Genomic DNA, 25,687 nt, shown 5'->3' on the forward strand with positions numbered 1-25,687 from the left:
TGCAGCTCATTTACAAGAGTGTTGACAATTTCATTCTGACCCAATTTCAGTGACTCGGTGAATCAGTAGAGACTGAGGTGCTGGTCACCTAACTGGTCTTATTAACAAGACAGGATTGAATAGAAATTTCTGCCTTTGAAAAACTTTAAAACTCAAATTAACTTAAAAATAGAATTAACTTTAAAATCATTTTAGTTCTTGAAGGTGAATACTAACCTTTGCAGCAGAATTTGGAATAGGCACGTGGCAATTGATTTTTTAATGATAGCTTCAAAATCCTAATTAAAATCCATTTCACCAGACGAGGAATTTAAAAAAACCTCATTTAGACAAGTACTTTCTTGGAAAATTCATCTTAAACTATGGAAAAATGATAAATAGAGGCTCAGGTGACTTCAAGTGACTCCAATTCAAGACAGGCCTGGTTTTAATGACTGATGTATATTGTCATGGTGTCTTTACAAGGTCTCATTCAATATCAAGGATTTGGATTAACACTCGATCTGAGCAGGAGAATATCCAAGAAATCAGCTTGAAGTAAAGCATTAAATGTTCTGTAGAACATTTTTTCCAGGACAGAGTAGGCAGCCTTACCAAGTGTGCAGGAGAAGATTTACAATTTCAAACTGCATAGTTGCATAAAACACCTTAATCATTCCTCACACCCAGTGACCATTCCAAAAGGTAAACACACACAGACATAGTCTACTGCATACAGCGAGCAACAGTCAGAGAAATCATTCATCAGGGAAAGGATCGCAAGACTTGGCAAGTATCTGCAGCAATATAGCTCTTCAGTTGATAAGTTACATATTTGATCATTCAGGATTTCTGTGACATACAGTACATTCAGCTCCTTGCATGGTTATTTCTTCTGTACATCTTAATCACTTTATTTATCCACGAGACATAGTATGACACCCTCACAAAAATTCCTGGACGCTTTGGTTTTGCACAACCTCGACCAGGAATTATAACTCCTTGTAGTAACTTCTGTCCACCTTCTTCACAGACCAGAGGACCACCATAATCCCTCTACAAAACAAAAGCCATAGGTATAAGTAATTAGATTCTTACAGCAAGTTCATCAGTTTATTATATGTGTTCTTTTCACTTGATATTGGGAATTAGTAGGCATCTTTTTTTAATGAAATCAAGTAATTTTGTGTAGCAATGGCTAAAGTTCCATGTGCACAGTGCCAGATTAATATAAAGCCATTTGAAAACTGAAATCAATATTACAAGCTACTCAAGCACGAAAAGCTATTTGGTTGAGTAATATTTAGAGTCAAAGGATGGAACTGTGTAGAAACACACATATTGAAAAAATTAGGTTCAGAGCGTCAACTTAAAGAGCCACAGATGCAATAAAACCTATATGGGATTTTATGTTGAAAGTTCATGAAACATGCAGAGTAAACAAGGCAGCACAAAAATGTGAACACCACCCTGAAAATGCTCCCAATCCACCAATGGAAACCAAGCAGGTGGCATAACAATTGTTGCCACAACTTAAATGTTGGGATTCTAACATCCTTTAGCTTTCCTCAAACTTTATCGGCTTTAAAGGCATCAGGTCAAATGATGGTGGGGAATAACTTTAGTCGGCCTATTAGAGTCTGATGAAGAAAAGCACCTTAATTGTTGCAAGGGTCAGTGTACAATAGCTGACAATGCAATTCCATCTTTCACAAAAGATATGAGGTTATAACAGTAATGCATAGACTGTTGGTTCAGCACCTATTCAGATTCAAACGAATGATGGCCATCTATTCTATTTTAGATTGCTGGTATTCTTGAGGCAAATAATAAATTGGTACACGTGACAATAAACCGACCGTTGAAACCTTTGAAATAGCACATTTTTATGTAAATTTGTCCAGAGAATTACAATTAATTTTCAAAGTGACATTAATAGCTACTAATGAGCAATGAAACAAAACAATTATTTTGGTAACTATCCCTGGCCATCAGAGGCTGGCAGATCCTGCTCCACGCAGTTCCAGCATCAAGCCTCCTTCTCTTGTCTGCCAGAGATCACACTCCATAACACTGCGTCCAACTATCTATATTTAAACCTAAACAGAATGCAATTAAAAGAATGAAATACTTTATCTGTCAACACTAATTGTGCCTGCATAACCACAGCCTCCCAATTCTGACTATTAGCAGCACACAGTTTCACCATGAGTTGACTGTCATGTTTTAGATAGCAGGTGTTTATTGTTAACTTATTGTAAAATGAAATGGCTTTAAATCTCAAGGCAAACTAGACCAGCCAGTTATTGTTGTTGCCCTTAGGTTTTGAATCTTTCTCAAATTTCTGACTTTGAGGTTCTGCTAAACAGTCTGGATATGTATTGAAAAATGTTTCTCTCAGTTAAAGAAGTTAATCCCAGCAATGCCTCTTCAATTCTATTCCATCACTGTCTCCTGCCAATTTTCAACTAGCACTGACAGGAAAATAAAATCATCCCCTTCCCCAAAACTAGATGCATCACTTTACATTGTGCTTTGTCAGTAGTTGTTACAGTTAGGAAAGGGGCAAGGAATTCATGACATTAAAAATGTTCTTTTCATATACTTGCACAATCTTTCCATTAAGTTGGATTAATTAAGGATTTGTATTATATCATCTCCTCAGTGCAAGGTATGGACAGAGTGGGAGTGGCAGGGCAGGTTATGGCAATCAGTATCCAGTGACCAGCAAAGGGGAGAGACTTAGCCACCTCACCGGCAACTGCCAACAAGGTTTTGCAAACCTTTGAGTGCAGACTTGCCAGTTGTTGATCTAATACTATACAACACATTGTTCAGAGGGTTTGTGTTATGAGGTGAGATGCTGAAGTCATAGCAAGGTTCTTCTAGCAATCAGACTGTTCTCAAGCCCTGCTGCATATAATCCTGCATCTGTCTGACTCATGCAGTCTATGAAACATATTTATGCCATCGGCCCATGAGGGCAAGGCCAATGACCAGCCAGCCGAATCACACTGTTATATGCTTATCACATTAACAACAGGCCCCGCATTATGAAAATATTGTACTGATTCAAGCTAATCTTCTCTGCTTAAAAACAAGATGTGAATGTAATCGTGGAAGTGATCACAACTTGCCAAAAGTAGCTAAACAAAACCAAAACAGAAAATGACCTTGATCATTTCCAGCGTGCGCAGTTTACTCGAAAATCAAGTAAACATGGGAGAAAGGGAACTCCACGTTTTTTGCTGCTTTGTTTTCTCTGCATGTTTCAACATCACACGCAACACGGGAGAGAGGGCATTCCACGATTTTCCCTCACTGAAAATGGTGCAGAGAAAAGAGAGGAGATGTTCGCTGTCCACAGGAAATTACTGACAGATGCAGAGGAAGGCTGTGGGAGGATAATGCTTTGGAAATGAATGAGATCAGTCAAGCCCCAGGGCCTTGGATGTCGTACCAAATGCAAAGTTTGAAGTCTTCACTGTTGCAGTACAGTTGGGTGGATGGATTTTCAATTACCATATCTGATAACTGAACCAGATTTTCCAGAGCCGTTGTTCATTACATCTCACAGCATCATTCACCACTAACTCTTTCTAACAATTTGGATATCAGCAAACGAAAACAAAATCAAGCCAAACTCTTGTGAACTTGAAGCAACACTGAGCAGCAAGCAATGAGTGATAATCTACAAGTAACTGATGATTTACTTCAACACGGCCGATCTGCACAAAGCCAGTGTAACAGTTGCAGAACTGCAGCGAGTTCACACTCCACCAATGGACTCTACATGGCTTCAACAATGGAGCACAGACATGAGCAAACGACAGCCAACAAGTTTGGGACCTCCACATCTGCACAAGGAGCCAGACCTTGGTGATACTCTCACTGAAAGAATCAGGTAGCATTTCCTTGCAGGTTCTGGTCTTCATTATTTCTTTCTCATTTTAGAATATTTACCTTACCAGTTAATTACTTGTGGAGTTGCAAGTACATTAGGTTAAGATTTGATGCACGAGTCAAACTATGATTAGTTTTAACCAATAAAAGCCAATGAAGGTCATCTTTTTAACTTTTTCACAAATAACATTCTGTGCCAGCAATTTAGAGAAAAGGAATTTCACGCATTTTACTTTGCATGTGACCTTTGTAAACATTTCTTAGGCTCCTAACCTATAATCATTTTTTTGTGGATGTGCTGGGCTGTGGTTTTACAATGATGACCCAGTAGGGGGTGGTAAATGTTATAATATTTCTTCTGTAGGTGCTATTAATAGTAATACTGAAAATTGATCCGTTTCTTGACTAAGTTTTCTTAGTGACCAAGAAAATGATTTTGTCAAACACAAATACAAACTGAAAGATACCTCAAATTGAATCAAATTCAATTCAGTTTATTTCCCTGAATAAACAAAAACACATTTATACACAGCCTGGCCTTGGTTTCTGCCCGTGTTGAATTTACACATTCCCCTTAAAGGTTTCCTCAGGGGGCTCCATTTTCCTCCCAAATCCCAAAGATGTGTTGATAGGTTCACTGGTTATGGCAAATTACCCCTTTGTATAGATAGATGAATTGATCGGGCATGTGAGAGAGAATAAATAGCAGGGTCACAGGGTGATACAGAGAGAGGATATGAGACTAGTGGACTGTTCTGCCGGAAGCTGGCATGGACCTAAAGGGCCGAGTGACCAACTTCTGTGTCTTAGCAATTAAGTAACATGGTTTGCATTTAACAGTTTGTCTGAAGCTTCCATTTCACCTCACCAATGATTCTCTTACCTCACATGTACCGACAGTTCCCTCTTCATCACCAGCACAGATTTCAGTTTCATTAATTTGGATTTTTCCCTGATGGTACTCATTGCATTTCTTAGTCCCAACGATGGGGATCTGGGCTATCTTTAGCTCACCTTCATAGCCTGTACCTGAAGGTAAAACAACAGCATCATGAGTTTAAAATGGCAGCTTATCTGCCAGCTACGTAACTTTCCCAGTGATATGCAAGGAAATAATAGGATGCGGAGAAAACACCATTAATAAAAATTCTTTAAGTAGCTTCTGAAGAAAGAAAGATCAGTAGTCTCTTCCAGCTGTCAGCCTTTAATGTTAATACCTTACTCAATGCTGAAAACAAAGTACATTGTTGATAAGAATAGATGAGAGGTTGGAATAGTAATGGAAAAGAAAGAGGATTGGAACCATTGCGTTATCTTCATGGGCATGGGATACTTAAACAAGTATAAAGAGATGGGCTCGTGATTTCAGTCAAGTCAGCTGAATCTTCCCTTAAGGGAAATTAAAATGGTGCCAAATTGTTCTTGTCAGCAGAAACAGGAATGGTTTGGAAACTGTTAAAATACATAGATCTCTCAACATGTGTCAACAGATTGGGGGGGGCTCATAGAAAAGTACAGAATAGTGAAAGGCTTGGATAGAGTGAATGTGGAGAGGATGGATGTTTCCACTCACGGGAGAGTCTAGGACTAGAGGTCATAGCCTCAGAATTAAAGGACGTTCTTTTAGGAAGGAGATGAGGAGGAATTTCTTTAGTCAGAAGGTGGTGAATCTGTGGAATTCTTTGCCATAGAAGGCTGTGGAGGCCAAGGCAGTGGATATATTTAAGGCAGAGATAGATAGATAGATTCTTAGTTAGTACAGGTTCAGAGGTTATGGGGAGAAGGCAGGAGAATGGGGTTAGGAGGGAGAGATAGATCAACCATGATTGAATGGCGTAGACTTGATGGGCCGAATGGCCTAATTCTGCTCCTATCACATGACCTTATGAACCACGGCAAGACCTCCTCATGGCCACACACATCTCCCCAAGCTAATCATGGCAGCAACATCTCAACGTCCCTCAGCCCCATTTACCCAACAGGCCCCCACTAAAATGTATTTGCAAAACTTCCATGAACTACCAAAGTTTAGAGTTCATGGTAAAATCCATATTCTTTCTTTCCCTTTTCACTGCAGTGTAATGTAATTAATATCTGAAAATGCCTCCAGCAACAACAAAAAAGGCATTTTTGAAATGGACACTTCTCCAGCTGTGATCAATCTAATTTTTAAAACATTATTTCAAAAACTAATCTCCCCCATTAATCATTGTATTATTGTCCACCACAGCCCACTTCCAAGCAAATTAAGCATCTTTTGGCATGAAATACACCTTTTAAAGGGTGCCAACTGGTGGCAGTGTGCCTCAAACTTGAAGACCCTTTTGCAAATGGATGTAAACTCCACTGGAGACAAGTCCTATTGTGGAACCTTGAACCGTTCAGACAAGAGCTTTTGTTTGGCCAAGTGGAGATGTGGCAGGAGCTATCTTCAGTCAGTTGACCAGTGAAGTTCGAGTTGAGTTCTACAGGTTTGTCCAGCTACTTCACCACAGCATTGCTCAGGCAGTCAAGATGTAAGTGCACCTCACTATTTTCCAACATTGAACTCACAGACCCATGATGGAAAGAAGTTTTTCCCTTCACATGACTTATTGAATAATACATTCAGAGCACTGAGAGACTGGTTAAAATATTTAGAATGAGTGGATGACACAAGTTATGCCTTCAGTGCCTGGGATTTAAAAATGAGTTAATGACATATCCTCAGGACGAGCAAAACATAATCATTCAGTCTAATAGGCAAGGACAGGGAGAGAAGGCAGAAAAATGAAACTGAAAAGTAGGGGCAAGATCCCTAATTCCCATCGGCCAGGTTTAAATTAATCTTTAGTATTCATTATGCATAAAAACCAAGGGTCCAATTAATGGGACAGTGATGAATGTACTTCATCCGATGCAGGCCACATCTACCAAGTCGTGAGAATCTTTTGGAAGAATTCTCCAACTTTGAAAATAGACAATAGACAATAGACAATAGGTGCAGGAGGAGGTCATTCGGCCCTTCGAGCCAGCACCGCCATTCAATGTGATCATGGCTGATCATTCTCAATCAGTACCCCGTTCCTGCCTTCTCCCCATACCCCCTGACTCCGCTATCCTTAAGAGCTCTATCTAGCTCTCTCTTGAATGCATTCAGAGAATTGGCCTCCACTGCCTTCTGAGGCAGAGAATTCCACAGATTCACAACTCTCTGACTGAAAAAGTTTTTCCTCATCTCAGTTCTAAATGGCCTACCCCTTATTCTTAAACTGTGGCCCCTTGTTCTGGACTCCCCCAACATTGGGAACATGTTTCCTGCCTCTAACGTGTCCAACCCCTTAATAATCTTATATGTTTCGATAAGACCTCCTCTCATCCTTCTAAATTCCAGTGTATACAAGCCTAGTCGCTCCAGTCTTTCAACATATGATAGTCCCGCCATTCCGGGAATTAACCTAGTAAACCTACGCTGCACGCCCTCAATAGCAAGAATATCCTTCCTCAAATTTGGAGACCAAAACTGCGCACAGTACTCCAGGTGTGGTCTCACTAGGGCCCTGTACAACTTCAGAAGGATCTCTTTGCTCCTATACTCAACTCCTCTTGTTATGAAGGCCAACATTCCATTGGCTTTCTTCACTGCCTGCTGTACCTGCATGCTTCCTTTCAGTGACTGATGCACTAGGACACCCAGATCTCATTGTACATCCCCTGTTCCTAACTTGACACCATTCAGGTAATACTCTGCCTTCCTATTCTTACCACCAAAGTGGATAACCTCACACTTATCCACATTAAACTGCATCTGCCATGCATCCGCCCACTCACACAACCTGTCCAAGTCACCCTGCAACCTCATAGCATCTTCATCACAGTTCACACTACCACCCAGCTTTGTATCATCTGCAAATTTGCTAATGGTACTTTTAATCCCTTCATCCAAGTCATTAATGTTAAAAACTCGATTACTCACCTTTAGTTTCTCCCCATCCAGAAATATTGCAGTAGACACCTTCTTGGATTACACATCCAGACGCTGGTAGACTGATTTTGTGGACACGATCGGTTGATTTCACCGGCCTGGAAAGGAAATTGAAAAAGAACAATATTCCAGGGCATAAAACTAGCAGGAAGTTCAGTGCATGTTTAAATTCAACTACTTCTTAAATATCCAAATTAACAACATTCAGAAAAAGCAAAGATTCATTGAAAAGCAGTACAAAAGTTCAAATCTAAATTTCAATCTGTTATTTTTTTTCTCTAAATATACACCATTGAACCTTTCTGTGGGAATGTTTCTCGTGCCAGTAGGGAAGAGGTAATGTCACTGCTTTCAGCATCCATTATTAATCTCATTGGCCTTCCTTCTACTCTGCTATGATGGATGGGTTTCTGCTTGGGATCAAGGTAGTTTCAATCAGGTTTCTCTGGAGCTTTGCACTGCATTCACAAACTGTTGTAAGACATCAACAAATGGACGATCTACAACAAATTGCACTCTGAAGGAAAAAGTCATGGAAGAGAGACAGAAGAAAAGAAAATCTAATGCCCAAAAATCTTCAAGAATGAGAGCTTGCGGAGGATGTTAGCAGCACAAGAGGAGAGCGTCTTAATCAGAATTGGGTTACATTTAGTTTAGGAAACTGTGTCATTCACAACACAACCAGAAACACAAATTCATGAAATGACTGGGGCTGTGAAGCGGCAGTGAGTGTTTGAAGCACTGAATGAGCGGGCAGTAAGAAAAGGACTCTGTTCCACCCACCCACTGGGAGCTCCGATCAGCTTCCATGATCAAACCCCATTGTCAGAGAATCAGCCAGCTGCTGGCACCAGTTGTACTTCTCACTCAGGAAATCCATTAGGCTGCCTGATATTAATAGACTGGCAAGTACAAAGGACGAGGGTGGAACTGAATAGCAGCAACAACTTTGCAAGCCAACAACAGTGGTGAGATCAAACACTGGGTGTCTTCAGTGCCCCAAACACGCATGCAAGTGTTGTTAAAGTGTAAAGATGGAAATAGCTGCCCGATGGCTTGGACAAACCAGTAACCAAGTGTTTTGGTGTGAACATGGTTACAATGTGAATGTTTGGTTCTTAATACTGTCAACCGCAACTGTCACCTTTATATATTGCCACCTTATAGCCACCTGGGCTGTGGGCCAGCCACGCCAACTCTCCAAGCAGGTTTGGCTCTGGTGCTGCCCCATGTTTAGGCATAACTGGATGTTGGCAGGAAGATAGGTCACTCCCCATAGACTTATAGTCCAGACAACTATCTCTTGGTTGGAGACAGAGAAATGGATTCTTCCGCCTATCATGTCCATAACGACCTTGTTACCCATCTACACTAATCCCATTTGTTTGCATTAATAGAGCAGTATGGTTGTACACATCCATGCAGGGTGTTTGTTAAGCATTCAACAATCAATCCATTGCTCTATTCTCTCCCTTCTGACTTGCTTTGCTTCAAACAGAATAATGTGGTGGTTATGTGGTTGATACGCACAAGTTCAAAACCCTACCACAACAGCTCGGTTCTTGAATAATCTGGCATGAAAATCCAGAACTGTGAACAGTTAACCACTGGATTGTTGCAAACAATCCACTGGGTTCCTTTAGGGAAGGTTACTTCTAATCGTCTACATTCAGGCACATGTGTGACTCCAGTTCCATCAGAAATTGGTCTGTTCCTAACTGCCTTTGAAAATAACCATCGAGGTATTCAGATCAAGGGCTGTTAGCAATTGGCAGGGCACTTCGATCCTAATTTCAATCCTCACATCCCATGACTAAATAAAAACAAAACCATTCCTATATCCCTTAAATCCATTGTAAAAAAACGTCCTGTAAGCAGTCGCTGATCAGAAGTGTTTAGCTGAAGAATAAGCACAACGTACATATGTTATTTCTAAATGGAGAAGTAAAGCTTTGTGTAACATTCCACCACACAGCTCTGTGAAAGCATGCACGACAAATAATAATAGAAAATGCTTTAAACGGACTTTGGCCCAGATTCCCTGCTCCTTGACCATAACATTCAAAGCCGAGTGTTAAATAACCAACCTGGATAACCTCAACATCACGAGGTTGGATCCCTCTGGGCCGCAGACCAGCTGAGAAATCCCCATCACTTGTTTGTGGGACTCTTCACGTTTGTCATCTTTGAGGATTCCCATCACAGCTTCGTATCCTCTTAAATCCGGTTTACTAAAAGAAAAGGCACACATTTTATTTGAAACGACTCCTCCAATCGCTGAAAGAAAAATCTGGACAGAAATGTGCAGATGGCTACAGGTCCATAAACTATCACACAATGACAGTTTTCAAAGGTGAGTGGATGAAAGAAAGTCTCAGCCTGTGTGCTTTTTCAAATCAAGTCAAAATTATCCATTGTTCTCCAAATGCTTCGTTTTTAGTATTTAAAATGATCAAGATAAAAACTAGGTTAAAGTCAACCACATGCACAGTTAACCACACCGAAATGGTACAATGGGCAATGATTGCTTTGCTGATTATTTACACACGATGAAATAATCCTCACACACAGTTACAATGACTTTTAACGCCATTCAAATGTGAAAGTGCTCACATATTTTTAGCACCAAATGTTATCACCACTTCAGAATGGATGCACACAAATGTTATTATTATGGGATTGTAAGATTTTTACTTTTGTATGGTTCGGTAATACACTGACTAGAATTGATTGAATGCTAAGTAATTACTAACTTTTCACCATCATCATCTATACAACTGAGAGCTACTATTAAAGTATTATTGAGTATTAAAGACATTAGGATTATAGCAGCTCCACACTTTTGAAGCTGCATATTTTGTTGGAGCTTTCATTATTACATTGTACGCAAGAGGAACCTGTACCCTCTATCACAAGCCAGATTTTGTCCCGACCCACCTCCTATCTAGCTTTCTCCAGCCTCCTACAATCTGAAAAAGGGTCCCAACCTGAAACGTTCACTTTTCATTCCCTCTGCAGATGCAGCTAAGTTCCTCCAGCACTTTGTGTTTTGCTCAAAAGTCCAGCATCTGCAGTTCCTTGTGTCTCCATTGTTACATTCTACTTTGACTGAATCTCTGCTTTTGCAACGTTTCTCAATGAATCCTGAACTCAACATGATGTTGGACTTTTCTTCTTCATCCATGACCATTTCCTTGGCCAGGAGTCTTTACCCCTTGCTGTGAACAATCCCCCGAATTCCTGACTCATCGGGACCCCTTCCTCTTGATTCTTATCCTTCCTGGACGTATTCTCAGCAGACCACTGATGCAATGTCAACAGCCTTGATTTATCCACTCACTGTGCTCACACAACAGAAGTCCTTCTGAACTTATAACACTCCAGTCAATAAAAACAAAACAAATGTGATGCTTTTACCCCTTGGAAAAGAGTCTTCAATAAGAAAGGTTAATTGATTATCTTTTCACAACTGCTGCCAGACTTGCTGAATGTTTCCAGCATTTTATTTGGTTTATTTATGAATGCTCAGGTGGCACTTAGTGCTTCCCTCCTTTGAAATTTCCACCAACCCTGCTGAGATGGACTTCGGGCTTTAGATGATAACTGACTGCATTAGCTTTGGAACAGATAGTTAAAGTGATCAAGCTTTAATACCATGTGGAGAAACAATGCTTCGCTGTGAGAACCCATTCTGCTTCGATCAGCGACCCTCCACAGAAGTGCACGTCCCTGAAAGAGAGAGGGACATATTTTAATTAAAGTTACAGAATAAACTCAAGCCACCTACAAATCAATAAAGTACATATTGCATTTTCTTCCTTTTTGGAGGTGCAAAGTGTAGGAAATGCTCATAAACCTTTTACACGGTAATATTAGGCTGTACTGTTGGTACAAAGCCAACAGTAACAGGGTATAAATCACATCCATTCAATCTGTAGTTCAACTGCAGGTCAAGCGAGAGCATGGCATGTTGCGTAAATGCACTCCTATAGTTAGAAGGTATCTGGGGTAGGGTAGTGGGCTGTGGGGGTGTGAGGGGTAATGGAGAAGAAAAACATCTGCATTTTCATTCCATTAAAGTCTTTACAATAAGTTCATAAAGTACCCAGGAAGTCTAAAGCCAACCTCATGTTGTACTAGAATGACAAGCCAAACCAGTCCAAAGAATTTCTGCAGGGCATCGTGTGTGGTTTAAATGCATTTACATGTCAAAACAGTGCATGTATACTCAAAGCAGCAAAGTGCCACACAAAAGTGTGTGTATTAGTACAGAGAGCAAATCAATAAGGCTTCATCAGCTTATTTTTCTTAAAGTCAACATTGGGTGAAGATTCAAGTCATTCTACTATATTTTCTTAACTTTCTGAGCACTAGAGCCATGGTAATACACTCAATCCCATTATCTGCTGATTTGCTAACTCACATAGTAAGTCCCATCTCAAATAGACAAGGAGAAGATTGGAAACCCCAGAGGAAAGAGCTCGCTATGGCACAACATTTAACCACACTCAAAAAAAGCATCTGATGGAGAATGCAATGGAACAATCTACACACATCTCAGGGTCAATAGAAAAAAAATCTAAATAAAAAAGCCATTATTTGGATGAAGTTCCCACAGTGGAAATGAAACCAAGGAACGGAACGGAGATAGAGGGGAAAATGCCAAACTATTGGGCATCAGACATCAGTGTTGTTTTTACCATGAGTCCTTTCACAGTGAGGGGGGAAAATGAAATCCCTCACATTTGTTTCTGTCGTCAGGAAGGTTTGTTTGCGATTCGGACTGGCTTACCTGTGCTGCAGGCTGACCATCCAGCTGGATGTTCTGGCTTTGGCTCGAAATCCATTGACTATCCTTGTCTCTGCCTTTATTCGTAGGCATTGAGTGTTGGCTGGTGATTGAACTGAAAAAAAAGATTGATATTAACTTTTAGGCTTTGCATGAATTGCTAAAACCTATTGCAGCCCTCCAATAATATGAAGATTCTTACTGTTAATAACGCTGCATTCAAAAAATGATAAGAATTCCGCCTGCTCTATATCAGCCCCCCCTACCACCACCAGCAAAACCCCCATCTGAACAGTTAACCACATGCCCCCCAGAAAAGTGGAGGGGATGGCAGTGGGGCGGGATGTTAGATCGTGCAGCTGCATTCAATTCGTAGCAAAAACCAAATAGAGATAAATGCAAGGTTCAAGGTGTGTGAATGGTGGAATGGGAGTAAATTACAACAGCATTAACAATAAAAGTCACAAGGGTAGATAAATGTTTTGCACAGTGCACATAAATGCATTTTGGAGAGAAAAAACGTGGATGAGGAAGCCACAAGTCATACAATAGCTACAATAGCACTGGCTCTAAAGAGTTACAGCCAGAGCTTCTCCAAAAATCAAACCGAGTATCCACACAACACAGTATTGAAGTACTCACATGCCCTACTCCCCCCCCCCCCCCCCCCCCCCACCCCCAAACCATTGCATTATAATAGTGGTGTAGAGTTTCAAATGAATTATACTGCAAATAATTCTACTGGGTTTGTATTAAGATATTAAGAAGCACTGCACCCTTTCCTGAATGTATTTCTGAATCAGATCTGAAAACGAAAACAGGTTTGAATGGAGAGTATCACAAGAAACGAGGTTCGTAAGATGGACAATGGTCTGTAGAGTCAGGGAGACAGCAGGGAGAAGATAGCAGCAATTATTTGGAGGCAGGAAAAGTATGAAGATTCTGTTGAAACCGTCGAATTGTAATTGTCAGATCGCAGTAGACTTCTGTTTTGACCGAAGAAACTAAATCAGAATATTTCCATTAAAATAACAAAGGATAAGACAAGTTTACCTGTTGAGGGCATGTTGGCTCTCTTGTCACCTAAATAAAAAGAACACCAAAGTTAATATTCCTTGAATCGAAGGAATAAAAGGCAACATGATAAACATGCTTTTAGTATCCATCAGGAACAAAAAGTACAGTTTTAGGAATGCTGAGAGCTCAGACAAAACTCATCTACCCTGAATTGTTCCAATTTTAGTCAAAACCTTGCTAAAACTATCAGTGGTTCAAACGTGGGATTCAAACGAATCCAAAATGGAATACTTAAAATGCAATCAGATGCCAATTGAGGTAAGCTATGATGCAATGTTTGTGTATCGTAGATCCAATGTTTGTGTAGGCATGCACAAACACTCCGAGTGAAAAGTTTGCTATCCTCCAGAGCATAAAAATAGTTAAATTATGTCTATTCCACAGTTATTGCAAACAATTCTTGCTTAGCCTTGATATCTGCAAAATGCTTTCTTGAGAAAGAATGAAAATCCACTTAAACAGCGAGTCAAAAGTAGTTTATAAATAGTGGCTAAAAGTCTTGGATAGATTATATTTATATCCACCATTGCCATTCAAAGATTGATGAGATCTTAAATGTTTTCTCCGGTGGAGCCCTAGAATTCAGGATTAGAAGCATTGAATATTTATAACTGACTTTAATGAATATATTAGTGCACTTCTATGTGCACTAAACAATGGAAACACCTAAATGTCAAAAAGGTTATAACAAATGCCATCTTCTGTTCCCTAGCCTTAGTTTATGCGGTTTTTGTACGTTGATTAATGGCTTGTGTACATGAGCTGTTATGTTCACTATCTTATCAAAACATATAAGATTATTAAGGGGTTGGACACGTTAGAGGCAGGAATCATGTTCCCAATGTTGGGGGAGTCCAGAACCAGGGGCCACAGTTTAAGAGTAAGAGGTAGGCCATTTAGAACGGAGATGAGGAAATTCTTTTTCAGTCAGAGAGTTGGAAATCTGTGGAATTCTCTGCCTCAGAAGGCAGTGGAGGCCAATTCTATGAATGCATTCAAGAGAAAGCTTGATAGAGTTCTTAAGGATAGCGGAGTCAGGGGGTATGGGGAGAAGGCAGGAACGGGGTACTGATTGAGAATGATCAGCCATGATCACATTGAATAGTGGTGGCTGGCTCGAAGGGCCGAACGGCCTACTCCTGCACCTATTGTCTATTGTCTATTGCCTGGAAACCTGTGCCATACAGTGCAGATTGCTGCATCTTAGGTCCGTTCAGAGAGTTCACTGGCATAATAATTATGCATTCTTTGGAGTCTCCAAAGCTGCTTTATGTTCAGTGGATACAATTACAGAAAGAACCCCAATCCGCGGCAAATCTGCTGGAAGTTGTAGATGTGCAAATAAAGGTGGCAGCCTGGCTGGGAGCAGGATTTCAGCAAAATCAGCAGGATTTTGATTGAATGCTTTCAGTGTGTGTTGCATCACCATGAGAGAAAATGCACAAACCTTGAGAATATTTGGTCGCTATATTTATGTCATAGGATATCAGAAATGAAGGCAAAAACTTCAGACGTATTTGAGGAGGACTCATTTGAAGAATGAGTGTTAACCAACACAATGCGAAACATTCCTTTTTTTGTTGTTGCTGAGTTCAATAATAAAAATAGACAGACCACAGAAGCCGTGCTCAGGTTAATAGATTCCCATCCCCCAGTCTTGATCATTGCTACTGTTGAGCAACAGCATTATAGGCCGTGGATCATACGCGATCCGAGCTAGAACTTGAGGTACTTACAAGGCTCAATGGCACAGTAGTCCCACGGGGTGAGAGGATCATTGGTGTAACACCAGGGGCCATGTATGTCTGTATCTGGATTGCGGCAGTAATTCTTCACAAGGCTGACAGAGTTAGTATGCAGTATGGTTCTGCACAGAGTTAAAGGACAGCAGTTACACAACAATTCCTTTCAAAAGATTACAGCAGGATGCATTTTTAACCTTCCCACACAAACATATAATTTCACATCAACAATCAATAAAAGTTCAGTTTAGTTTAGTTTAGAGATACAGCGTGGAAACGGGCCCTTCGCCCCACGCTGTCCGCACCGACCAGCAATCCCCGCACATTAACACTATCCTCACTAGGGACAATTTACCTTATACCAAGCCAATTAACCTACAACCTGTATGTCTTTGGAGTGTGGGAGGAAACCGAAGATCTCAGAGAAAACTCACATGGTCACGAGGGGAACATACAAACTCCGTACAGACAATACAATATATCTTTATTGTCATTGTACAGGGGGTACAACGAGATTGGGAATGCGCCTCCCATACGATGCAATAAATTAATTAACTATCCGTAGTCGGCACCCGTAGTCGGGAACGAACCCTCGTCTCCGGCGCTGCAAGCACTGTGAGGCACTGCAACTCCACCGCTGCACTACACTTACTAAAATAGGGCCATGTGGCTAGTGCTCTTCAACCTACTGAGGAGGGAGATGATCAGCACTTCATTTGGAAATCGGAATGATAATTCCCCACGGCTATATTGGGATAATTGACCAAGCATTCCATCAGTGTTGTGGAATTCATTCACATTGTAGGAATACCGGCAGCACAAAGAAGAGTAGAGCGGATTGGAAAGTTGTCCGCCAAATTGTGGAGGAATCTTCATGCCTCAACTATCCAGTATGGGCCATTACTGCAGCAACCAGTCACACATTTACACTGCTCACAATGTGCTGTGGAGTTGCACTGTGCACATTCAGGCAATATTCAGAAGTGGAAAAATTTTAACACCAATATCAGCACAACCTTGATGGATACATGGTACATGAATAGGACAGGTTTAGAGGGATCTGGACCAAAAGACTAGTGTAGATGGAACATGTTGGCCAGTGTGGGCAAATTGGGTCAAAGGGCATGTTTCCACGCTTAAAGACTCTATGGTAATTTGAGTTTCACTGTACCTTAATTGGTTCGCGTGACAATAAACTGACCTTTGAACCTTTATCACTCTATAACCCACCACTAAATAACTGCCGATTTCAAGGATTTAAATTTCAAATCAGCACAGAATATGTTTGGAAAATGCATGGGAGGGTAACAGACATGTTGATAATAGATTCATGGAATTTTGTTTTTAATGTTTCTTTCTCACAAAGAAGAATGTGAAGGTATTGGCAATTGATGGCAATAAACATTGCATTAGCTTGAAGAATCCATGTGCACCATGGTTAACTGTTTGCAAGAAGGACCACCCCATTATCCAGGTCACTGCTGCAAAAAGCAGTCATTCAATAATCTGTTGCAAGTCCCACCCCAACAAATGATCAGCAGAAACAAACTTATATTCACAAAGGTTAGAAATAATTAATTGTAATAATGTAAGTCTCACCGTTCGAAAGTCTGGGCATAATTTACCCACGGTGCACATGATAAACCAGCCCGAGTTTGAGCCACAGTTCCTCTGTAGGCAGCTCCAGTCCCCTGGTAACACTCTGCACAAAAAGAAAACATCCATTTTAAGCAAAATCTTCCAATATCAACTCATCTTCTCGATTCATCTTAGAGCTTCTTTTCTATTATCGTTGTTCCTACTTCTCTTAAGACCCTTGACTCAGTGTGGGTTTGCTTTCACAAGGACAACCAGCTTGCCTGAAAGTGTGGGGTACCCAGCGAGCTAACACAACATAACTGTGCAAAACACCCACTGTGCACTTCTTCCACTTTATATACCTGATTATATTCAAAACCCAACTTATATCTGGGGCAACATTTTCCCAGATTTTACTCCATGCTCAGAGTGGGAAATTCCAAAACTAACATAGAGTATTCCCACATCTCACTAGTTAACTAGATCCTGCTGCTGAGTCTGAATTGGTCTGTACACTTTGCCAGGTTCTTCAGCTGTTTGTTAGGCTATCCCAGTTCTAACCCACTAAGAATTCTATGTTTCAATAACCTATGGTCCTGTAACATGTTGGGAATAGATCCGAGACCATTTTACTGAGATCATCACCAGGTTTTACAAGTCAAAACAAAATTCAGTTTCTCCATGTTTGAGAGAAGTGAGCTGCATTGCAGAGGAAAGGTAATTTGGAGCACAGAGAATGAACATGGAGACATTATTTTTTAAAAGAAAACTGTTTTAATTTGGTTTCATCAAAGTAAGATCTATTGAATAGTTTAAAAGATTAAAAAATAGCATTGGAGAATTGTCAGTACCAGGTGAAGATTACAAATTTCTGTGGAGAATTCCTGGTCCTTTATTAATTTCCATAACTAAAACCTAGCAACCTAAATCGCATCAAGAGAGCGATTCCTTGAGGTGGGATGACTTGTGAACAACTTTAGTATGGATCAATGCCTGTAAAGCTCACATTAATGTGCAGCAAAGCCTTTCCACAATCTTTTCGATGTCTCAGAATCACCACGGAAAGGAAGTAAAAAAGGAATCAAAAAAGGAACAAAAGATTTATAAAGTAGGTGTTCTTCCAGAGTTGATTTCTGAATTAAGATTGCTTGAATGATTATTTGACCCCTTTGGGTTTTGCCCCCTTTTCTGTCTCAAGTCAACCTGCTTTGGACAAGTCAAGCCAATTCTATGCATCAGCTGGTATAACATAAAAAAAGGAATTGAAATAGCTGGACAGGTAGTGCATCAACAAATCATTGAAATCTCCAAGGTAATGTGTGTAATGGAGATGCTGTGCAAATATTAGTTCTTGGTTTCTTAAATCCTGATGAAGATCAGAAACACATTAGCTGCTCTCTAGTTCCACAAGCCACTCTCAGACGCTGACTGCCACACACTATGTGAAACCAATATGTTTACTATTCATCAATACTGTATGTTACACAGGAACCTGTGCACAGGAATGTGCAGAGGTCAGGACAGGGCATGCTTCTCCCGTCATCTCATATTTCTAATGGTTTTCTATGTGACTGTCCGAAGTTAATTGCTGTGTATATTCAATGAATTGAAGGAAAACAGGAACCCAGATCTAAAGCATTCATCTCTGAATTTAGAAACATCCCCGTTCAGACTTGAACAAATTCTCCACATCCTGAATTTTTATGTAAGTGTAAGATCCAGAGAGCCGTTCGTCCACTTTACCTTCAGACGATGGGGTCGTATCCTCACATCGTGGGATATGAAAACAGTAGGCTACTCGAATCTCATGGTCTGTCGTGAAACACCAGGGGGCTTCTGCTCCATCAGGGTTCCTGCAGTAATTTTTGTTCAGGTCCCTGTGCAGCATCAATGAGTGAGCATTACATGATGAACAAGGCTTGGGTAATGGAACAGTCTGAATGCTTACTCCATACAAAATGACAAAATATAGCTTATATAACTCAATACACAAGTTCTAAGTGAATAGCATATTCAAATACCAAAGTCTATGATATGCACTTACATCTAAATGTCAAACTCTCCCCTTTTCATGTTATGATTACTCATGGAGTTTGGAGCATCACTGACCTAACAGTTCAGCTTTGTGGCGGCAACAAGCAAAACACTGTCCTGGTTCCCAATGTCCCATGTCCTCTACAATTGTTGGGGCAATTGCTGTTAACTGCCGGTAAGGGGATTGTAACAAATTCCTTGCCAGAAAAATGTAAGGACTGATAATGATTTCACACTGTGCCATTTGTTGTCTTCCACTGTCTCGTGGTGTTTGAACTGATTGATATTACCCTCAATGTATGAGTAAAGATATGACCAAAAGTGTCTCTTCTCATCACGCATAGATAACTCAGTTAATAAAGATATTCTATTTATTTTGAGACAATATTCTAAATATAAATATTTCCATGCTATACCATGACTATTTATTAAAGGGAAAAACAGTGTTAGAATACAATGGCGCGTGGATGCAACCATAAGCTATTAAAGATGTTGGAGAGATTATTCAAAAATGCAAATTATGATCACAAGACATAGGAGCAGAATTAGCAGAATTAATTCACCTCATTGAGTCTCCACCGCCATTCAATTACAGCTGATCTTTTTGCCCCTATCAATTCCATTCACCTGCCTTCTCCCTGTAACCTTTGGCACCCTTACTAATCAAGAATCTATCAATCACTGCTATACATATACCCCATGACTTTGCCTCCATAGTTGTCAGTGGCCATGAATTCCACCAGTTTACCACCCTCTGACTAAAGAAATTCCTCATTGTCGCCATTCTAAAGGTATGGCCTTTTATTCAGAGGCTGAGCCCTTTGGATCTAGATTCTCCCATTACTGAAAACATCCTTTCCATGTCCACTCAGTCCAGACTATTCATTCTCCAGTATTTTTCAATGACATCCCCCCTCATCCGAAACTCCAGTAAGTACAGTCCCAGAGCCTCCAAACACACCTAATATGTCAAACCAATCATCCCTGGAATCATTCTCATGAGCCTCCTCTGGACCCTCTCCAAAGCCAGCACATCCTTCCTTAGAGATGGGGCCCAAAACTACTGACAATATTCTAAATGTGGCCTTCCAGCACCTGATAAAGCCTCAGCATCACATCCTTACTTTTATATTCTAGTACCCTTGAAATGAATGCTCACATTGCATTTGCCTTCCTTACCACCAACTCAACCTGCAAATTAACCTTTTGGGAATCCTGCACCCAAGACCCTTTGCACCTCTGATTTCTGAATCTTCTCCCCATTTAGAATATGGTCTATGCCTTTATTCCTTCTACCAGTGCATGACCATACAATTTGCTAGGCTGTGTTCCATTTTCTACTACTTTGCCCACTCTCCCAACCTGTCCAGTGCTTCTGCTGCCTCCACTGCTTCCTCAACACTACCTGCCCCTTTGGTAATCTTTGTTTGATCCGCAAACCTGTCCATAAAGCCATCAATTCCCTCATCCAGATCATTCACAAAAAACGTGACAAGTAGCAGTGCCAACACTGACACCTGTAGGATACGACTAGTCTCCAGCAGACTCCGTCGACAATGAGGAATGGGAGAACAAAGTATTTATATTTGGGGAGTATAAATACTGAGGCAGTCCTGTTGGGCTGAATAGCCTGATGTTGCATGAAGCATTTAAAAAAAAAAAAGTAATGTGATCTTTTAAAATATATTGTGTGGGAAAAGCAGCCACACCATCTGGAAAAGATTAGAAACTCATAAAAATGAAAGGAAGAACCATACGCAAGGTTTATAACCTCAGCTGAAGCCTTAATTACTCACTTGCATTTATAGTCCTCGGGAACGAAGCTGTGACGGTGAGGAGACTGCGAATCCCACCGCTGGCAGGGGATTCCCGAAGGGGTGGTGTTCACTGTCCCTCTGTAGCTCTCCCCGAGCTCCTTGAAACATTTGGTGGTTGTCTCCACATCGTGATCACAATTATGGACTGGAACATGTTAAAAGAAAATGTCCCTTTTCAGAATTGAGTTGTTTTTGTCACTTGGAGGTTACTAACAAGCTCACAAATGTAATGTCAAGGTATTATTGCCTTTGGCGATTAGCACTGAACATATTCCCATCCAGGTAGTCGGTTTCAATGAAACAAACACCCAGCCCATCTTGTTCCAAGGCGGCCAGGCCCATTTTCAAGACGCTAAAGTGCATCTATCACTGCTTCTTTCAGAAATTAATACGCATCCTATTAAATGCATATCGCAAGACAATTTATTGCTTAAACTTAGAGATTGATGAAATGCACAGAACAAAAGACAAGTTTTGTAGACGCCTCCTACTTTGGAGAAAGTCCCTGGAGAAACTGTGGTTCAAACAATTAGCTGAACTCCAAAGGCAAGTTTCTGAGTCATCAATGTGTAGTGCATGAACAGCGCTAAGGGAAGGGTGATTTTGTAAATAACGCTTATTAGTCAGACTATACATCACTGAAAACAACATTACTTTTGCGATTCATTTTTAACAATCCAATGCAAGAGATTTTCTTCTGATCACCAAGTTTTTTTTTGCAGCAATGTCTTTGTGCATTGAGGAAAATGTGAATCATGCCTTGTAGGATTGACTGCTTTTATATACTTTAGAAGTCACCAGCAACGACTGTGAAATTCAACAGAAATTGGCAGTAGGCATGTGGAAAACAACTTATTTCATGTAATAAAAGAAAAAAATGTTTACTCACCACATTCCTTAATTGCACAGTATTCCCACGGTGTGTCAGGGTCAAGTGTGTAGCACCATGGCTTGGTACGGCCATTTGGATTTCGGCAATAATTGTCATCAAGCCCTTTATCGGAAAATCTGCATATTAAACCATAACAGCTGCAATGGCTCATTTCAGAATGAAGCTTAATACAGTCTCAATGTAATAAAGCATATTGGCATGCAGCTCAAGAAGAGGGGAGTGTTGTACAAAACCAACCGAGATTTTCAAACATGACAAAATGTCATGCCAATTCTGTCCAATGTTTCTAGGAAAAGTGTTAATGTAACACTATCATTTCAGGCAGCCTATACAAAGGGTAAGCACATTCAGCAAGGCTCCATTATTCCATTGGCATGGAATGAGTGTAAATGTATAAACTTGTCACTACGTCAGTCCGATGATCTATTTCCCACCTATTAGCTACCTTCAAGGACACCTTAAGCCAGATTTTCATTTCAGCCTTGTGATTACGTTAAATTAAGGGACCTTTTCTTACCAGTCTTACGCTTGGAACAGAAGCTGTAGAGCTCTATCCAAAAGACTGCTTGCATTCAGTATAAGTTGAAATATATTGATGCATTTATTTATTTGCTAATTTGAAAGGGCTGTGCATTTTTGCCAAGGCAGCATCGAGTATCTCGCAACGGCTAGCTCAATGATCAACTTACTCGTGTCAAGTAAAGCATTTTGGTTGATGAAAGATTGCAAAGTAATCTAAACAAGTGTCCTTGCATTTCTCAGTGGTGTCTCACCGTTCAGGATGGAATCTATGTTTATGTGGCTTCTGCAGGTCCCATCTTTGACATTCCTTTCCAGACATCGTGTGGTCCATGGGGCCTCTGTAATCTTCCCCGTTACACGTCATGCATTCAACTGGATATTAGAAGAGGACAACTTTTAAAAAGAAGCTCGGATCTAAATTTCTTTAAGTCAAAAGTGATTAGTAATGGTGTCAGGGGAAGGCAGGAAAATGGGGTTGAAAGGGAAAGATAGATTAAACATAGTTGAATGCTGGAGTAGACCCGATGGGCTAAATGGCCAAATTCTGCTCCTAGAACTTATGAGCTTATGAAGTGTAGGAAAAGGATGAACAGGATTGAATATTTAAGAGCAAGGGGATTTCCTCACATCACTGATTCAAATCATCCAACCAAATCTAAAATTATAAGAAGGTAGACACAAAATGCTGGAGTAACTCAGCGGGTCAGGCAGCATCTCAGGAGAGAAGGAATGGGTGATATTTCGGGTCGAGACCCTTCTTCAGACTGATGTCTGGGGAGGGGGCGGGACAAGATAGGATGTAGTCGGAGACAGGGAGACTAGTCGGAGAACTGGGAAGGGGGAGGGGATAGAGAGGGGAAGCAGAGACTACCTGAAGTGGGAGAAGTCAATGTTCAAACCACTGGGGTGGAAACTGCCCAAGCGAAATATGAGGTGCTGTTCTTCCAATTTGGGCTGGGCCTCACTCTGACAATGGAGGAGGCCCAGGCCAGAAAGGTCAGATTGGGAATGGGAGGGGGAGTTGAAGTGCCGAGCCACCGGGAGATCAGGTTGGTTGAGACGGACTGAGCGGAGGTGTTCAGCGAAACGATCGCCGAGCCTGCGCTTGGTCTCGCTGATGTGGAGAAGTTATAATTATAAAATTTAAAAATTATAAAATTATAAGAGATGCTTGTTCTAAAAACAGGCACTTAACTTTCCTGATCTATTTCTGTGCACCATATTTAGACATTTACAGAATAGATTTCTGCACAGCTCAAAAGAGAGCACGTTACCTTCAGAACATTGTGGAATTGCACAGCTTTCCAGCCGTATCTTTGGATCCATTGTAAAACACCATGGACCTCCTTCATCATCAGCTGGATTCCTGCAATAGTTTTCCTGCAGGTCCTTATTCCGGTTATTTGAAGGCAAAAACCTTGTTAAACAAACAAAATTTGGTTCAAGTCAAGGATACATGCAGCCCATACCCAGTCACAAAATTATAAAATATATTGGGTTTCATAGTGTGTCATCAGATAAATTAAGCAGCATCTGGACTTTATCAATCTCCCTTTCCTTCTTCCTCCGGGAATTTACTTTTAATGCAGTTCACTCTGGTGTGACAAAATGCCGTCTAGCTATAAGAATGAAATATCTCACTTTGGTTCCACGAGTTGAATTAACAGCACAAAAAAAGGTTGATCAAATCATAATTAACAACTTTATTCAAGGATGCCGATGCAAAATAAAGGACGTGCCACCCAAGTTTCATTGCTGTGCTTTTCTCTGCATTTGATCACACAGTATGCCCACAACAGAAAGTGACACCAATGTTTGATGAAAAATGAGCTATCCAGCATGGATATTTCATTAACCTAATGCGGTTAATAAGAATACAAAACATTTCACAAAGAACATTTGCCAGAAAGCTCAAAACACTGGTCCTCACGGCATGCTTTATATTTGCTGCATTTGTTGTCATTCAGAATTGCAACGTATCCAGCAGGGAATTTTCATTTTTGGGGGAAATCATCTTTAAGATTATGTTAACAATTAATATCTTCACAGCATTAACCACGGCATCCATGTGCTACCGAGTCGCTAGGGTGGGGATATGTGTGGGAGACGACAAATTAGAATAACAAAAAAATTCCTTGTGACTATTTTTCTAAACATGGGCAAAGTAGATGCAGAGTCTCAACCTAAAATATTAACCATCCCATCTCTCCAGATGCCGCCTGACCTGCTGAATTCCTGCAACAGTATGTTTTTGTAAGAGAGTGCTAGGGTCTAAAGGACCAAGTTCTGATTCCAGGGTTAAATTTAATATCGGAAAAAAATATCAATGCCAACAATACTACACCAATAATTTCCAATGAAAACCTGCAAATGCATACTTCTATATCATGAAATAAATACATTTGCACAGAAAGGAGTGAACCCAAGAATTGTGCAGTATTCCACTGGTCATTGTTCACAAAAATATCCCATAGGATCTTTTTAAAGTATGAAAAGAATAGTAAAAGTTTAGTTACAAATGATCTTTATTTTCATGGATAAAAAAGTTTGTTACATGGACATTCTGAAAACACCCTTAAAATTTCAAAGATCGGTTCTTTGCATTTTACAATAAGTAGTAATCAGTTCACAAAATAGTTTTGTGAGTAAAATAAAAGCTTATGTACGTCCTCTCCATTTCCTTAAGAACAGTCATGATAAATATCAGAACATCTGCAAGTTACTAATCTTAGAAGAATGAGAGCATTCTTTCATGAGTGATAAAAAGTATATTGGAAGAATCAAAGGTTTAGCTCGAATTACCTCTCTGGACACTGCCTAGTCTGTGTGTGAGCAGATATCATGTGTAAGGAAGAACTGAAATTTTTGTTAATGGACTTATGAAAAGTATGCTTCTCTTCTTGGAAGATTTATCAACAGAACCTAATTTTTTTTAACTGTTTTTCAATGTACGCTTTTGTGTATATTTTTCACAACGTTTTTCAAAAGTTGTTTTTTTAATACAAAGTGCTGGAGTAATTCAGTGAGTCAAACAGCTGCCATTTTGGGTTGGGACCCTACTTCAGAAGGAAGAAGGGTCTTCAGTCTGAAATAGGTTCCCATCCTGAAACAACGGGTGATCACTGGTCACACATGGACTCGATGGGCCAAAGGGCCTGTTTCCACGGTGTATCTCAAAACTAAACTAAACCAAAATAAACTTGATGGTAGTTTGTTACCTTTCTATCCACCCAATTATTTGTCATCGTTCTCTTGTTTGACAATTTTCTATTCCAACAACGCGAGCCTGTTTAATCACCATGAGGTCAACACAATTAGTATCCTACATGCAAGGTTTTGGGCATAATATTTGAAAGAAAAGGGGAAAGGGAGACAATGTTATGAGCTAGT

The 25,687-nt window shown here is 40.3% G+C and overlaps 1 protein-coding gene across 1 annotated transcript in view; it reads right to left on the bottom strand.

Annotated features, from left to right (window-relative positions):
* Positions 1-593: 593 nt before the first annotated feature.
* The window catches only part of LOC144605095 (hepatocyte growth factor-like), a 36,612-nt gene continuing 11,518 nt past the window's right edge, over positions 594-25,687 (bottom strand). The window contains exons 5-18 of the mRNA XM_078420147.1: positions 23,572-23,714; positions 22,549-22,669; positions 21,773-21,891; positions 20,863-21,028; positions 18,776-18,909; positions 17,054-17,156; positions 15,449-15,579; positions 13,689-13,718; positions 12,639-12,750; positions 11,501-11,575; positions 9,934-10,077; positions 7,838-7,944; positions 4,766-4,911; positions 594-1,035 (exon numbers count right to left, since the gene is read on the bottom strand). Of these exons, the coding sequence (XP_078276273.1) occupies positions 850-1,035; positions 4,766-4,911; positions 7,838-7,944; positions 9,934-10,077; positions 11,501-11,575; positions 12,639-12,750; positions 13,689-13,718; positions 15,449-15,579; positions 17,054-17,156; positions 18,776-18,909; positions 20,863-21,028; positions 21,773-21,891; positions 22,549-22,669; positions 23,572-23,714 (1,717 nt within the window). The 3' untranslated portion in view covers positions 594-849. The remainder of the gene's footprint in view (positions 1,036-4,765; positions 4,912-7,837; positions 7,945-9,933; positions 10,078-11,500; positions 11,576-12,638; positions 12,751-13,688; positions 13,719-15,448; positions 15,580-17,053; positions 17,157-18,775; positions 18,910-20,862; positions 21,029-21,772; positions 21,892-22,548; positions 22,670-23,571; positions 23,715-25,687) is intronic.

This window comes from Rhinoraja longicauda, chromosome 23 (assembly GCF_053455715.1).
Source record: "Rhinoraja longicauda isolate Sanriku21f chromosome 23, sRhiLon1.1, whole genome shotgun sequence".
In the NCBI taxonomy this organism is placed as follows: Eukaryota; Metazoa; Chordata; class Chondrichthyes; order Rajiformes; family Arhynchobatidae; genus Rhinoraja; species Rhinoraja longicauda.